The 15,948-nt window shown below is 46.7% G+C and overlaps 1 protein-coding gene across 2 annotated transcripts in view; it reads left to right on the top strand.

Moving 5' to 3' along the window:
* The window catches only part of ECPAS (Ecm29 proteasome adaptor and scaffold), a 280,472-nt gene that overhangs the window by 38,820 nt on the left and 225,704 nt on the right, over positions 1-15,948 (top strand). For both annotated transcript variants that reach the window (XM_063914681.1, XM_063914682.1), the window contains exons 5-7: positions 13,499-13,648; positions 13,869-14,031; positions 15,590-15,729. In XM_063914681.1, coding sequence (XP_063770751.1) covers positions 13,499-13,648; positions 13,869-14,031; positions 15,590-15,729 — 453 coding nt within the window. The remainder of the gene's footprint in view (positions 1-13,498; positions 13,649-13,868; positions 14,032-15,589; positions 15,730-15,948) is intronic.

Here is a 15,948-nt window from a genome sequence, read left to right as displayed (position 1 = left end):
GGGACTTTGAGTACTGCTGGGCCTTGATACGATGGTGAGGGGCGGCCAGAGCGCGGCCACGGCTAAATTGGAGAGGTTTGCACGACAGCCTGCAACCCAGCCGACGCAGTCATCTCCTAAGCCCTCCCCTTCTGCCAGAATGGATCCCCCGGCCGGGGCCGACTCAGGGGTGAATGTACAGCCATCTGCTCCTTCCATCCAGCAGGTCCTGGAGGCCATAGCGGCCAGCAAACAACGCCTGTCGGACAAAATGGAGAAGGTGCAGTGCGATTTATCATTGCTGCGACAGGACGTCCAGCGAGTCCGGAAGAGGGTGGGCGAAACCGAGACGCGGGTCTCTAATCTGGAAGACCTCAGCGGCCCTATGCAACGATCTGTGTCTGCAGTTACACAACAAGTCTCGACACTGCAAACTAAACTCCTGGATATGGAGGGCAGACTCCGCAGAAATATTGTGAGATTCGTGGGCCTACCTGAAAAGGAAGAGGGGGCACACCCCGAAGATTTCCTGGAGTTCTGGCTAAAAGAGGCATATGGCGCTGAATCCTTTACCTCCCAGTTTGCAGTGGACCGGGCTCACCGAGTGCCCTTCCGGCCTTTGCCCCCAGGCGCCCCGCCACGAACTTTTGTTGCAAAATTCCTGCACTGTAAGGATTGGGAGTCTGTCTTGCGCCTGGGATGCGTGAAGGGCCCCCTGCTCCGGAACGGAATCCGGGTGTCGGCATTTCCGGACTTTGCAGCGGACGTTCAAAAAGACCGGGCCCAGTTTCTTCCCATTAAGCGACGTCTTCGTGACCTGAATCTACCCTACTCGATGCTGTTCCCCTCCAGGTTGCGTGTGGTGGCAGATGGGGAGACCAAGTTCTTCAGCTCGCCAAGGGAGGCGGCTTCCTGGTTGAACAGATATGCTCCAGGGGTCCGCCAGCTGGCTCCAGACTGACACCAGGTCGCCCTCCTCCATGTGCCTACAATCCGCAAGTATAAGTCCGGGGAGCTTCCTCTTGTTTAGTGGTTCTGGACTTTACTGAAAAGTGATATAAACGTATAAGGTTTTTTTGTGTTGGGGTTGTTTTTGATCTGTACGCCTAGTACAGTGTTGCCGTAGGCTTTGGGATCTCCAGGGCTAGAGTTCTGTTAGGGATATGTGTATGCCACAGTTCGGGGAGGTATACGGGGTGGGGGGTTGTTCGGGGGCCGCTGTTGGCTTCTCAGCAGTTTTTTTTTGTTCTGTTTTTTTAGATTTATGGTGTCTATATATTTGTCAATCAGACAGTGTGGTGAGGTTGTACTGTTTTATAGGGTTCGGCTCGGGGACCGGGGCCTGCTGACGATATGATTGCGGGAGTGGAGCACCGTACGGGCGGGCAGTTGCCCGGAAGTCATTGATGATGGTATTTCCTCTTTGCCTTCTGGTATCTAGGAGTGCTGTGTCCCTGTTGGTACATTGGCTGACATGTCTCCCTTAAAATTCTTGGCGTGGAATGTCCGGGGCATTAACAACAAAGTAAAGCGATCCTTAGTATTTAAAATGATCAAGAAATATGGCCCAGACATTATTTGTCTGAGCGAAACCCATTTGGAGGGTACTAGGCTGTTGTCGCTCCGCAGGCCTTGGGTGGGTTGGGCGTATCATTCCTCGCACTCCTCCCATTCCCGAGGGGTGTCGGTAATGATAAAGAGGACTGTACAGTTTGAGTTGATCAAGGTAAATACAGATCCATATGGTAGATACGTGTTTCTAGAATGTAAATTGTATTCCCGTAATTTTTTCCTATTGTCTGTGTATGTTCCTCCCCCGTTTTCGTATGATGTCCTGCAGAAGGCCGCCTCATTTGTTGCTTCCTCCCCCCACACTCCTGTCATCTGCCTGGGGGACTTCAACAATGTGTTGGATGTCTCTTTGGACAGATGGAGGACTCCTCGGGATCCAGGGGCGGGGGGCGACCCGAATTCATCTAGATCTAAGTTTGCGGATTTTCTAGATAGTATGCAGTGGGTGGATGTCTGGAGGACTCGGTATCCTACGCTTCGGCAATACTCCTGCTTCTCTAGTACGCACGGATCCTTTTCCAGAATCGACCTGGCCCTGGTCTCACCTGAGCTTTTGCCTGGTGTAGCGGATGTTCATTACGAGGCACGGGGGGTGTCCGACCACTCACCCCTGGTGCTGTCGCTGGATGTGGACTGCCAGAGGGGACAGTCGTATTGGAGGTTGCATTCGTCTTGGTTGGCCCAGCTGGGCGACTGCCCGGATTTAGCGTCCATGTGGGAGGGTTTTTTTGCGGATAATGTGGGCACGGCCCCGGTTGTTTGGGATGCATTCAAGGCTTATTTACGTGGTACATTGATTGGCAAAATTGCTGCCTGCAAGGTAGCTCGTAGGGCGACGGAGAGACAGCTTGAGTCTGAGTGTAGGGACCTGGAGACACGCTATCTGAACGAGGGTACCCCTGCGCTGAAGGCCCGTTGGCTGATGGCTCAGGAGGCCTGGCTGGCTCACCTTTCATACAAAAATGCACGCTCCCTCTTGTTTAGGGCCACTAATATATATATGCAGGCGGACAGACCAGGTAGTTTGCTGGCCCATTTGGTGCATTATGACCGACCTGGGACTGCGATAGCGCAGCTGCTTGGCCCTGACGGCTCCATGGTAGATAACACCCCTGACATTGCACGGATGTTCCTCCTTTACTTTAGGGAGGTTTATGATAGTTGGCTGATATGCTCCATGGAGGACTAAGACCTGTACCTGACAAATATACCCCTTTCTAAACTTTCCCCTGAGGCTAGGGATGCTTTGGACGTTCCTTTGACTCTGGAGGAGGTGGCGGTGGAGGGGTCTCCAAGTGGTAAATCCCCGGGTAGTGACGGTATTCCCACGGAACTGTATAAAATCGCCTTCCTACCTCAATGTCCGAGTCTGTCCTTATAATGCTCCCAAAACCTGGTAAGGACCCTAAACTTTTGGAGTCCTACGGGCCAATCTCCCTCATCCCCCACCAATGCCAAGATCCTGGCGAAAATTCTTGCGGTCCGGCTCAACTTAGTTATTGAATCTATAATTCATCCGGATCAATCCGGCTTCATGCCTGGGAAATCCTCGTCCATTAATTTGCGCAGGCTGTACACTATTTTGCAGGCTCCTCATGACTTCCCCTCGTACGCGGTTGTGGTCTCATTGGATGCGGCCAAGGCATTCGACAGCGTTGAGTGGCCCTACCTGTGGGGGAGTCATGAGGAACATGGGCTTTAGCCCTAATTTTATACAATGGATCAAATTGTTATATCAAAATCCATGCGCAAGGGTCCTGGTAAACGGCTACACCACCTCCTCCTTCCCTTTGACACGGGGCACCAGACAGGGTTGCCCCCTCTCTCCTGCCTTATTTGCCATAGCCATCGAGCCCCTGGCTTGTTTGATTAGGTTGCACCCGGACATTGGGGGAATTGATACGGGTTCATGCACTGACAAAATAGCCCTTTATGCGGATGACTTGCTGTTATTCCTCCGAGATTACGCGGTGGATATGCCTACTGGCCCTCATTCCGAGTTGATCGCTCGCAAGGCGATTTTAGCAGAGTTACACACGCTAAGCCGCCGCCTACTGGGAGTGAATCTTAGCTTCTTAAAATTGCGAACGATGTATTCGTAATATTGCGATTACACACCTCGTAGCAGTTTCAGAGTAGCTTCAGACTTACTCGGCATCTGCGATCAGTTCAGTGCTTGTCGTTCCTGGTTTGACGTCACAAACACACCCAGCGTTCGCCCAGACACTCCCCCGTTTCTCCGGCCACTCCTGCGTTTTTTCCGGAAACGGTAGCGTTTTTATCCACACGCCCATAAAACGCCGTGTTTCCGCCCAGTAACACCCATTTCCTGTCAATCACACTACGATCGCCGGAGCGAAGAAAAAGCCGTGAGTAAAAATACTATCTTCATTGTTAAATTACTTGGCGCAGTCGCAGTGCGAATATTGCGCATGCGTACTAAGCGGAATTTCACTGCGATGCGATGAAAATTACCGAGCGAACGACTCGGAATGAGGGCCACTGTGTTGCGGGTCATAGAGACCTTTGGTGGGTTTTCAGGTCTCCGGATAAACTGGTCCAAATCATTTATTATGCCCATTATGGGCTCTCCCCCCCAGGTTCCGAGACTATCCCTGCCGCTATGTTGGCCAACCAGTTTAAGTACCTTGGGATCCTAGTTACTAACGATCCATCAGACTTTGTGCCCTTGAATCTTGATCCTCTTGTACAGTCATTTGTGCGCAAGTCGAGAGCTTGGTGTAAGCTTCCGCTGACAGTGACGGGCAGGGTTGGCCTCATTAAAATGGTAGTTTTGCCCAAACTACTGTATGTTCTCTTGCAATCCCCTGTGTACATCTTTCCAGCCTTCTTCAGGAAATTAAATAGTGTCATAACGTCCTTGATCTGGGCCAATAAAAGGCCTAGAATAAAATTATCTACCCTTACCAGACAAAAAAAGGACGGCGGCTTGGCCTTGCCTCACTTCCAATTGTATTACTACGCTGCTCAGTTGTCACATATCGGTATTTGGCTCCGAGGAGGGGAGGAGGCTGGTTTATGCTGGGCGTTCCTTAGGTGTTATTACCCGGATCTCTCCCCGGCGCAGGTCCTGGTGGGGGGGGGGGGGGGGGGGGGGGAGTCCTTCTAGATTCTCAGATCCTATTGTCTTTCAGGCCATGAAGATATGGCTAGCTTTGAAGGGCCTGCTCGGGTACGAGGGCATGGACCCAGATACTCCCCTATGGCACTCCACATCGCTCAGTGAACTGGGGTCTCTCGAGGGCAGGGAGGTGTGGGCTCCGTATTCGATAATTTCAATGTCTCAGCTATATAGCGATGGTTCATTGAAATCGTTTCAGCAATTAAAGGAGGAGTTTGGACTTCCGAACTCTCACTTTTACAGATTCTTACAGCTCAGGCACGCCTTGCAGGCACAGTTCGGAGATTCTCCCCCGGCGCTCCTCCCCTTCCCCATAAAAGCATTTCTACACTCACTGGGTCGAGTTAAGGTGATCTTCACCTACTCGTACCGTCTTCAAACAATTCATGCAGATCCGCTCTCGAATCTTCGGGAGCGCTGGGAGTGTGACTTGGGCCCCATAGATGGGGAAGATTGGGAGGGTGCTCTGGGTAACTCGAGCCAGGTCACCAAATCACTGCGGTTCCAACAGATACAGCTTTTCATTTTGCACAGATCATATGACGCCAAGCAGGCTGGCCAGATTTGGGACCAATAGTGTTGATATTTGTCCTAAGTGTGGGGCCGCCGGAGGTACCTTCTGGCACCTTACATGGGAATGCCCGTTGCTGCAGGTGTTCTGGGCTGGGGTTGGGTCGATTCTGGAACATACGGGGATACCGAGAGGCTTGCTGACTCAGAGATTTTGTATCTTGGGGGTGGGCAATCTTGACCCTGGGTCTCGTTGGGAGGGCATATATGCCCGCAGTATGTGCGCTCTTGCTAAAGTGTGTATTGCGCAGACATGGATGGCTCCGCATCCCCCCACGATACCTGCATTCAAGGGTTTGGTAAATGATACCCTATTGAAAGACCGCTATGTATATATGAAATATAATGCCCTTACCAAATACGAGAAAATATGGTCTCCTTGGATCAATTCCACATACTCATCTCTTGCCCTTCGGATTTAGGGGGCACTGGCCGTTACCGTGGTGCGTTATTTGGGCCCTGAGGCGCTGAGCCGGACCTCTCTCTCTCCTTTATTCGTATTTTGTTTGATTATTTTGCTACTGCACCACACCTCACACACTTTAGGTTGGCTAGGTTTGAGTTCGTTTAAGGGGGTTTTGTTTTGGGTTAGAGGGGTTGTGGGCTATAACTGGCCTACTAGACGGGGTATTTACAACAATGGTTCGGGGAGAAAATATCTAAAATGTTAAGTATGTGGATTATGATCTGTTTACGGACTTCAGAAAATATATATTATGTGGGAAGGATGCACGGGAACAGCAATACTGGGAACGTCCTATGTATATGTATATCCTTGGAGAGGTGTATGGTTCAGTATACTGTGTAATGTCAAATGTGCTTCCCAGTGTACACTGAAATGTCTGTATCATTAATTATGTTGTTGAATAAAAACACTCTATTAAAAAAATGTCATCAGTGATGTGATATTCGTTTGTATGGGGGTGCTTGCTGCTGATTTAGCAGCTTCATCTGCCCGGCTGTTACCAAGTGAAATTGGGTCTTGGTTGTTAGTGTGTGCTTTGCACTTGATAACAGCCACTATGTCTGGTTCCTGTATTGCTGTCAAAAGCCTTTTTATGTGGGACGCATGCGCTACAGGTGTGCCAGCTGCCGTCATGAAATTTCTGAGGCGCCATAGGGCCCCGAAATCATGCACTACTCCAAAGGCATACCTAGAATCTGTGTATATATATTAGCTGACTTACCCTTGGCCAATTCACACGCTCTGGTTAGGGCGACCAGCTCAGCAACTTGTGCTGAGTGCGGTGGGCCCAGGGGTTCAGCTTCTATGATACCTTCGTCATCCACAACTGCATATCCAGTGCACAAGTCTCCCGATTCTGTCTTTCTGTGGCAACTACCGTCAGTGTAGAAGGTAAAGTCTACTCCTTCCAGTGGGTTGTCACTGATGTCAGGTCTCGCTGTGAAAGTCTGATTCAGGTATTCCATACAATCATGCGTATCAGTATCTGCATTAAATCCTCCTTCACCAACATTCTCATCCTCCACCCTTTGTGCCTGTCCAGGCACACTTGGCAAGTAAGTTGCAGGATTTAGTGAGCTACATCTCTAAATGGTGATGTTTACCGGGGCCATCAGTGATAATTCCCACTTTGTAAACTGAGCAGATGAGACATGTCTGGTTTGGGCTGAGTTTAGTAAGGCTGATACTGCATGAGGTGTATGAATGGTCAGGTCATGTCCTAACACTACGTCCTCGCTTTTACTTACCAGCAAAGCTATCGCTGCAACACTTTGCAAGCAAGTGGGGAGAGACCGCGCTACAGTGTCCAACTGTGCACTGTAGTAAGCTACCGGTCTGCTGGCATCACCATGTCTCTGAGTTAAAACCCCTGCCGCGCACCCTGCACTTTCTGTACCGTACAATTCAAAGGGCTTCTCATAATCTGGCATACCTAATGCAGGTGCCTGTGATGGGCACTGTTTGAGTCTCTCAAATGCCAGTTCGGACTCATCTGTGTGCGAGATCCGTTCTAGTTTGTTCGAAGAGACCATTTCTTGCAAAGGTAAAGCCAGTATAGAGAACCCTGGAATCCAGTTTCGACAGTACCCACACATTCCAAGGATAGTGCGGATCTTTTGCTGCGTTTGTGTCATGTCATGTCAAGTCATGTCGCGAATCGCCTGTATTCTATCAGCAGTGAGGTGTCTAAGTCCTTGAGTCAAGCAATGTCCCAAATATTTGACCCTGGTCCGGCACAACTGCAACTTATCCTTTGAAACTTTGTGTCCCGTTTGGGAAAGATGTAACAGAAGCTGTTTCGTGTCTTTCAAGGACGATTCGAGTGAGTCGGAACACAACAATAAGTCATTGACATACTGTATTAGTACTGATCCATTCTCGGGTTGAAAGGATTGTAAACAGTCATGCAAAGCCTGGGGGAAATTACTTGGGCTGTCAATGAAACCTTGGGGGAGATGAGTCCAGGTGTACTGTACTCCCCTGTATGTAAAAGCAAAAAGGCACTGGCTGTCAGGGTGAAGAGGGACAGAAAAGAAAGCAGAACAGAGGTCAATGACAGTGAAGAATTTTGCAGTAGAGGGAATTTGCATGATGATGACAGCTGGATTGGGCACTACGGGGAATTGGCTCTCAACTATCTTGTTTATCCTCCTTAGATCCTGCACTAGTCTGTAACCCCTCCCCCCACTCTTTTTCACAGAGAAGATGGGACTATTGGCGGTGCTGGATGTCCTGACTAGGATGCCCTGCTGTAGCAGCCGCTCTATGACAGGGTACACTCCTAATTCTACCTCTGGCTTCAGAGGATACTGAGGGATTTTTGGAGCTATCCCGACACCTTTTACTTGTACTACTACTGGAGTTACATTCGCCATCAATCCAGTGTCTTGTCCATCTTTGTTCCAAAGGGAACCCGGTATATTTGAGATAATTTGCTCTACCTTTGATGGACACTTGTCTATAACAGTAGAATGCGACATTAGCCTTTGAGGGGTGTCTAATATATCTTGCATTTCTTGAGCGTGGTTCTCAGGTATATCCAAGAAGACACCCTTAGTAGTACAGTATATGACACACCGCATTTTACACAATAAATCTCTGCCAAGTAGATCAGTCGGAGCCCATGCAGCCAGCAAAAACGAATGTTTGATTTGCAAGGGCCCTATCGTAATCTCTGCAGGTCTACTCAAAGGGTATTGTTGCACCGTTCCTGTTACTCCCATTACTCGAATCATTTTTCTCGTGGTTTTTATACTTGATGTGGAATTCAACACTGACCTGGCCGCCCCTGTATCTACAAGAAATGGTAATAGTACACCAGCTACATCAACCGTGACCTCCGGTTCACTACCAAGGCTAGCAATCAATTTCACTGGCTGCAGACTACAGGTGTGGCCTAACCCCTATTGTGTATGGGTACCCTCTCGCAGAGCATTGGCAGCTACAATATGTGAGGGGGCGGTAGCTGTAATTTTTCGGAGGCCTGCCAGTACCTCCTTGGTGGGTACCTCCTTGTTTCCCCTCTATGTGGCTCATAATCTCTTCTATATGGTTCCTGATCCCAATTATGTGAATTGTAGTGTGGTTCGTATTCTGGTCTAGGGGGCGGTATACGTTGTGTGTACCTTTTATTCTTTCAATCCTTTGCTAAATGTCCTTCCTTCTGACAATTATAACATTTTACTACATGTGGCTTAGCATCAGGGGTCTGGGGTTTTGGCTGATGTGGTTTTGTTGTAAGGGCATTTATACTCACTGTGATCAGCTTATCTCCCTGAGACTCCCTGTGCTTACTGATGTTCCGGTCGTGCTCGATAGCGGACTCTCAATGCAGCCACCGAGATACCTTTCCAGTTAGGTAGAGAGGTTTGTACCCTTGTTCTTAATGCCTCCTTCAACCCGTCCATTAATACAGTAACAGCTACCTCCCTGTGAAGTGCATTATCTTTAATGTCCTCGATCCAAGTGTATGTAGCCATTTCCTGCAGTGCTCGATGGAAATATTTGGATGCCATTTCACCTTCCTTTTGTCTTTATGGAGAAAATTTGATTCCATTTGACAACAGTAGGGAAATACACTCCTAGTTGAAGATTGATTTGCTTTACGTTCTCCTGATTGTATTCATCAGTGAGAGGTACGTCTGCATCTAACTTTCTGTCTGCTATGAATTTCGTGGTGTCAATATTTGAGGGTAAACACACTCGTAGCACTGTTCGCCAATCTTTATTTGTAGGCTCATGGACGTTACCTAACTAATGAATCTCTGGCATCCGACTAGATCTTTTCTGGGATCGGGAAATTTAGACATAATTGACCTTAACTCTGCCCGGGACCAGGGACAATGCATGGCAATGTTCCTGATGGGAGTTACTCCCTGAGCATCAGTTCTCCCGTTGGGAACTGCAATCACCCTGACGGGATTTAATTCAATTACGCCCTTCTGGTTTGATTCTACAATGTGGGGAGCTATTGTTTCTGTATAATGTATGGTACCGTACTTACCTGTGGACACGACCTCACTTATCCCTCCGCTAGGGGGCCTTGCTACAACTCTTGATGGTTGGGCCGTGCCCACTTGAGTATCTTGTATGGTGGCTGCTAGAGAGAGTGCCGATATCGTGCTGGGATCATCTTCCTGCTCATAATCCTGAGGAAAATTTAAAATGGGATACAGCTGGCAAGGGTTATCGTTAGTACATTTATCAATCACTTTCCTATCCTGTACCAATGCACCATTGCTTGTAGCCACTTTCTCCCTAACAATATATGATGGTGGTGGTGGTGCGGTCGCCATTGTTTCCCGCTAGGTTTGGAACCTGCTGCGTGAGCTAATTCCCTGTGCACATCCCCCTCTTGCTGCCATAAATTTAAACAATCTGTATGTCTAATCCTTTGTTTTCTGGATTTTATCAGACACATCCTTATCCTTAAGTTCTGCAATACCTCCGGATCAAAGCTGCCCACCCTAGGGAATGGTACCCTATCTTTGTCAGTCATACGTAACCATTCATTGCAAAAAGCCTCCGTGTGTGAACCATACTTTTCACACATAATAAACCTTGCTGACCCTCTCGGTCGCAATTCTGACTTTCTCGGTCTCAACTCTTCTTCAGCCTGAACCCTAGCTACCAAACGCCCACTGCTTGTGCAATTGGATCCCATCGCAGACTTTTTGCCAATAAACGCAATCCCCAATGCACACCGCAGATAGACGGTGAAAGACACCTAGTGCTTTCACTCGCTCCTTCTCCGCTGAGTACCACGACTCACTCCAATAGTGAACACCGCGTACCCAGTGAGGCCCTATTGGTTTCTATTTACTGGAAGTGTTAGGAGTGACTTACCTTTTCCAGTAAATATCTGCCGCTAGAAATTTTCCTGAGAGAGACCAGCGAAAGCTCCCTATACACTTTTTATACACATCACGCTTGCGTATGCTCTATACAGCGCTAATGATACCGCGATTCTACGCAAAAGCTTGTAAAAAGGGTATCAAGTTGCGCTATCTATCGCACCCACAAACGCGCGGTCCAATCGCACAGCGTATAGGTACTTGTTACCTATCTGCCGTACAACCACGGGTCAATGTACAAACTGTGACCCTCAGCTTGGAGCGTAACAAAAAATCTTTTTACTTCAATACTACACAATGCACAATTCCCTATTACGCTCCTCTGCAAATCTCACGATTTGCATATTTCAATCTATATTAACGTGAGTCAGCCGCCTCACACCACCAAGCCTCCACTCACTTGGTGTACCACACTACGGGATCCTGAATTCCCTGGGTTCAATATCCACTCACTCCTACATTCGCTCACTCAAATACACTTTGGTTTTTCTGTACAGAAAATTTCAATTCATTCAGATAGGCAGCTTTACCCCAGAGGCAATACAGCTTAAACAAAAGTTTTAGTCTTATGGCAACAATGTGAGAGGGTATGCAAAGTATGGGTGTCCTTTGTGTACGCTTTTTGGCACCAAAAAAATTTCACAGATTTTTAAATAGCTTTTTTCCTGTTGTTTTACGGGTTCTACCAGCACCTCTGCAAACCATACAGAGCAGACGTCATCTAATCAGCACACAAGTCGGGTTTTCAGTGTATCCATCGACCACAAAAAGGTTACGTAGGATACTTTCTGTCCACCCTTTTGCTGATAGTTTAACAGGTCATAGCAGACTTAATCTAGGAGTATGTGGAAATCGGACGATGCCCCCATTTGTAAACGCTGGTTTACATACAGGACTAAAAGCAACACTTTAAAAAGACATTTCATACACTTTAAATGAAGCCGCTGCGGCCGCTATACTTAATCCACAATCCACAACCTACGTACTTATTACACCATTAGCGTACAGAGTCCCGTACCGTGTACGGACTTTGCGTACAAACGCCGCGCTGACTGTACAAAGTACACGCAGCGCGTACACACCCAAAGATACACCGTGAACCCTTAACAGCTATGCATGCGATAGTAATACACTTTAAACCTTTAGCAGGGAAAGGAAAACACGACACCAGATTGTATTTAAACTGCTGGGTTCCGACACCACAACATATTATTACTGAGAGGGGGTTACAATAACAAAGCAATACAATACAAGAGAATAATGGCTACAGTCAATGGTACATACTTGTTTGGATTTTGCCGCGCTACCCAGTCTGGTCCTCGGTCATCTAGATAGATAACTTTGAGAGTCTTGTGTGACCAGGCCTGCAGCTGGCTCCTTTTATACAATCTTCCAAAACTTAACACAATGGATACTTTAATCTTTGTCCATTGGGATTGTCATTTACAGTACAGGAGAGGTCATAGGTTGGTTTGAATAGGTGGGCGATGTCTGTTCAAGATGCACTTGTGGGTGGTCTCCTCTGGGTTCCCGCCGCATTACCTAATGTACAGTAAATACAGTTTATATCTATATTCTGCTCCTGCACATAACTATTCGCAGGAACGTGCGATCTTCTGCAAACCAACAACGGAATATTACCCTTAAAATACCCTACAGCTGGATACCAAACACCACCTTATAACCTTGCTCTGTCTCCTCCTATCCTGTAAAGGTGAATCCCTTTGTTCTGATAACATTTAAACTGTTGTAACTTGCTGGTGTGATGCGAGGAGACTATGTGTACATTGTGAACTATTTGGATTAAATATGTATTGTGTTTTGATAGCTTTTCCATGCGTCCACAAACTCTACCGTAAATACTCATACCACGCGCTAATGCGCTGGAGCGACCATACGCAAATTGCGAATATGCGCACGCACAGCAGAACAAGTACACGCACGGAGGCCATCTGTGTGTAGTTTGTACGTGATGTGTGTACTGCAATATTTTTCGACTTTGACAGACCATGTGGCCCTTCCCACCAGCCTGTGTCTAGGGACAGGTTAGGTAATTGGCACGGGGAGAGCGTCTGTGGGGGCAGACGTGGTGGGTGACTGGGCAAGGTCTAGTTACAGCACTACACCCCCCCCCCCCCCGAAAATCACCACCCTTCAGTAATTACGTCACAGACATCCCCCCCCCTTTAAATACTCACCTCACAGAAACCCCACTTCATTAATCATCTCGCCGTACTCTACTCCCCCTCTTCAATAAACACCTAACAGCACACACCGCTCCGCACCAGCAAAATTACCCTATGTGCCTCCTTGTCCTGGGCTGCTTCTCCTGTGTCATTGCTCTCAGGCTCCTACCTAGTACGGGCCCCCTCAGGCTCTGCCATTCCTGGGAATGTCCCAAGGAGAAGTTCTGCAGGCTGTGGGGAATTGTAGTTTAAATCGGATACACGTTTCACCCTATTTACAGAGTAGACTACAACTCCCAGTAGCTCCCGCAGTACTAAGCGGTGCACATCTAAGCTGTAATAGCAGCTATGCTGTACTAGAAGTCTTGTTGTCATGGTGTTATTGGTGTCAAGCTATAACCATACAGTACATAAAAACAAGGAGTGAAAATGGGTCACTACGGGATATGGTGGCCTTGAAGCTTAAGCTTATCCCCACTTTCTTCCTCCATTTCTCTGTCCTCGTACCTAAGCAATGGTGTTTATGTGGTTACAATGTTAAATACTCAAGCTGGAAGGCAATATAACACTGAAACTGGATTGATTTCCTTACTTACTGGATTTGTCGTTACAAAACTCTTTCACAACCGTCTAACTTCATGAACTGTTTTGCATTACAGTAGTTTTTCAGAATTCTTTCGTGCCTTATTTAGATCATGTTTGACATTTATTTTTCACTGTTTTTTTCCAGCTTAATGCATCTTCTGATACCAACTCTTTATCATATGAAATATTCCAGTAAATCCTCCAAATCCACATCCGTATTTAACCTTACAGAAAAACCAAAGACCGTGCAGCTGATTTTGGATTTCATGTTGGATGTTCTTCTGATGCCTTATGGGTAAGGTGCAGTGTTTTCTTTTCCGTTCAGTGATGCCCATTGAGTCCGTTGTACAAGATAAAAATTACTGAGAAATTGTGTACTGTAAGTCAATGTCAAGTTATATGCATGTTCTGTATTTGTTTCTTTATCAAACTGAATATGTATCTGTTAGCTGTGTAGTTAAATCCCCTCCTTTCAAAACAGATCCACAGTAAGTTCTGGCATTTATTCTCTGTAGATTTGTTTTGAATGAACCGCTGAATCGCCAAAGTACACCATCCGGACAGGGCTCCTCCTCATCAGGGGGAGTGGGAATCCCACAACCACCTCCTGGTTTGAGCTTTTATGCAGCAAAAAGAGTTGTTGGAGACAATCCATGGACAGCAGAACAACTAGAACAGGTAATACGAGCACATTTTAGAATGATGCCTTGCAGCACTATACTAGTAGTGTAACACCTGAATTGTTTCATGTAATGTTATCACTGTTAACTATATTCAACAGTCTTAAAATAGAACTTTTGTGCTGGCTGTTTTAGTCTCTACCCAAACTACAGGATACGTTAGCAGATTGGTAACTGTATTTGGCCGTATTGAACAAGTTTATTATTTAATCAGGCATGATGTAGTTGGAGGGACCCATAAAAGTGTTTGGAATTGCAAATTGTATTTTTAACTTCTCAAATGATTTTATGTATTGGATATTACAGTAATGACTCCAGATCTACACCAAAAAATACCCTTTAGGAGTGTAACCATTTCTCACAACTGTTAAACCATTGGGTTGTGCCAGGATCAAGACCACCACGACCTAGTAATTGGTGTAAAGTGCTCCACATGGGGGAGGCCTTATGTGTATAATAGGAGCAACTGAAGAGGATTTCCGAGAGGAGAACCTGCACGGCAGAGCATCCTGTCTCTTCTCTTAGCAAATTTGTCCAGTATGCATTTATTCCCTAATACTTAACAGGGTTGGAGGTTTGTCTCTGAAGGCTGATATTGTCTTCATCTAGTATCTAAAGTAATGCAATAATGCTTTACAAAACTGGATTGGGTTGTTTTTCTCTTGACCATACATTTTCATGGTATTTGACTGTAGGGCATGCATTTCTGTGGCCTTTACATGCAAAATATGAAAGGGTTAATGCTAGGTACACACTTGCAGTAATCAGGCTGTTCAGCCGATTTAATGGCTGCTCGGTCCAATAATCTCAGGGTCATTTATAATTCCAAATGCATTGACTGACTGGATCTGACCTGCTGCACAACATGTTTTTAGAAAAGCAGTGAGCTGATATTGTGCACGTTTTCACATGTGTTCTGTATGCATTTCCAATCATCTGTCCGACATTCTACAGTTCATTTGAATTGTCTTTGTGACGAAGAAGGGGCGATGGTGGTGGAGAATGGGGTAAAGTCAGGGGTAGGTGTTAGTGGCAGCGAGAGAATACTCACCGTACGTGCTGCTCTGTCACATGTCTGTGATGGAACTACTTCACATCTGACCGCTGGGACCTGAAAGCCACCACTGGAGACGCCAATGCTGCTTGGAGCTGAGAAGTCACTGCTAGGCCATTAGGGATGGTCTGTCCACGTTCTGTTGTGTCTTCATTTCAGCTGTGTCCACATGATGAATATTGACATTTTGACCGTATCGGCATACTTATTAGCAGCCTGATGAATGTTATCCTTATATACCACACCCCTGTACCTAGCATTAATCTTACATCAATTGCTTTATGTCTATGTGTTGTGTTGATGACATTCAATCACAGCATGTTAAATGGGCCTGATTTGTTTCTTTTTTTAAATTCTAATCTATTATTGGTGAGGATTATTATTATTATTATTCTTTATATGGCGCCACAAGGGTCTTGCAGCGCCTTACAAAGTACATTGATCCTGCTATGTTCATTTACTACATTTATCTTCATTTACTTTGGGGCCTGCTTCCTTGCAGTGCAAGCTGGGCATAGTGAAATTTATAGAAGCTGAGCAGGTGCCGGAGCTGGAAGCGGTCATTCATCTGGTAATCGCCTCCAGTGACACCAGGCACAGTGTGGCTACTGCTGCAGACCTGGAGCTGAAAAGTAAGCAGAGGTGAGACACACACACACACACACACACACACACACACACACACACACGTAAAAGTAGCATCTTCACAAAAGAGAAGAAAAAAAAATGATGTAATCTCTGCTATTAAACTACAACACATCACTTTGCTGAAATCCCCTTCTATTCTTACACTGACATCCGTATAGAGGAGAGAGACTGGTGCAAGTGTCTTCCTCCTCCAGTGTTACCATTGGTTGTTAC

Source organism: Pseudophryne corroboree, chromosome 1, assembly GCF_028390025.1.
Source record: "Pseudophryne corroboree isolate aPseCor3 chromosome 1, aPseCor3.hap2, whole genome shotgun sequence".
Taxonomy (NCBI): Eukaryota; Metazoa; Chordata; class Amphibia; order Anura; family Myobatrachidae; genus Pseudophryne; species Pseudophryne corroboree.
Note: the sequence above shows the minus strand (reverse complement) of the source record. Positions and strands in the feature narration are given on the sequence as shown.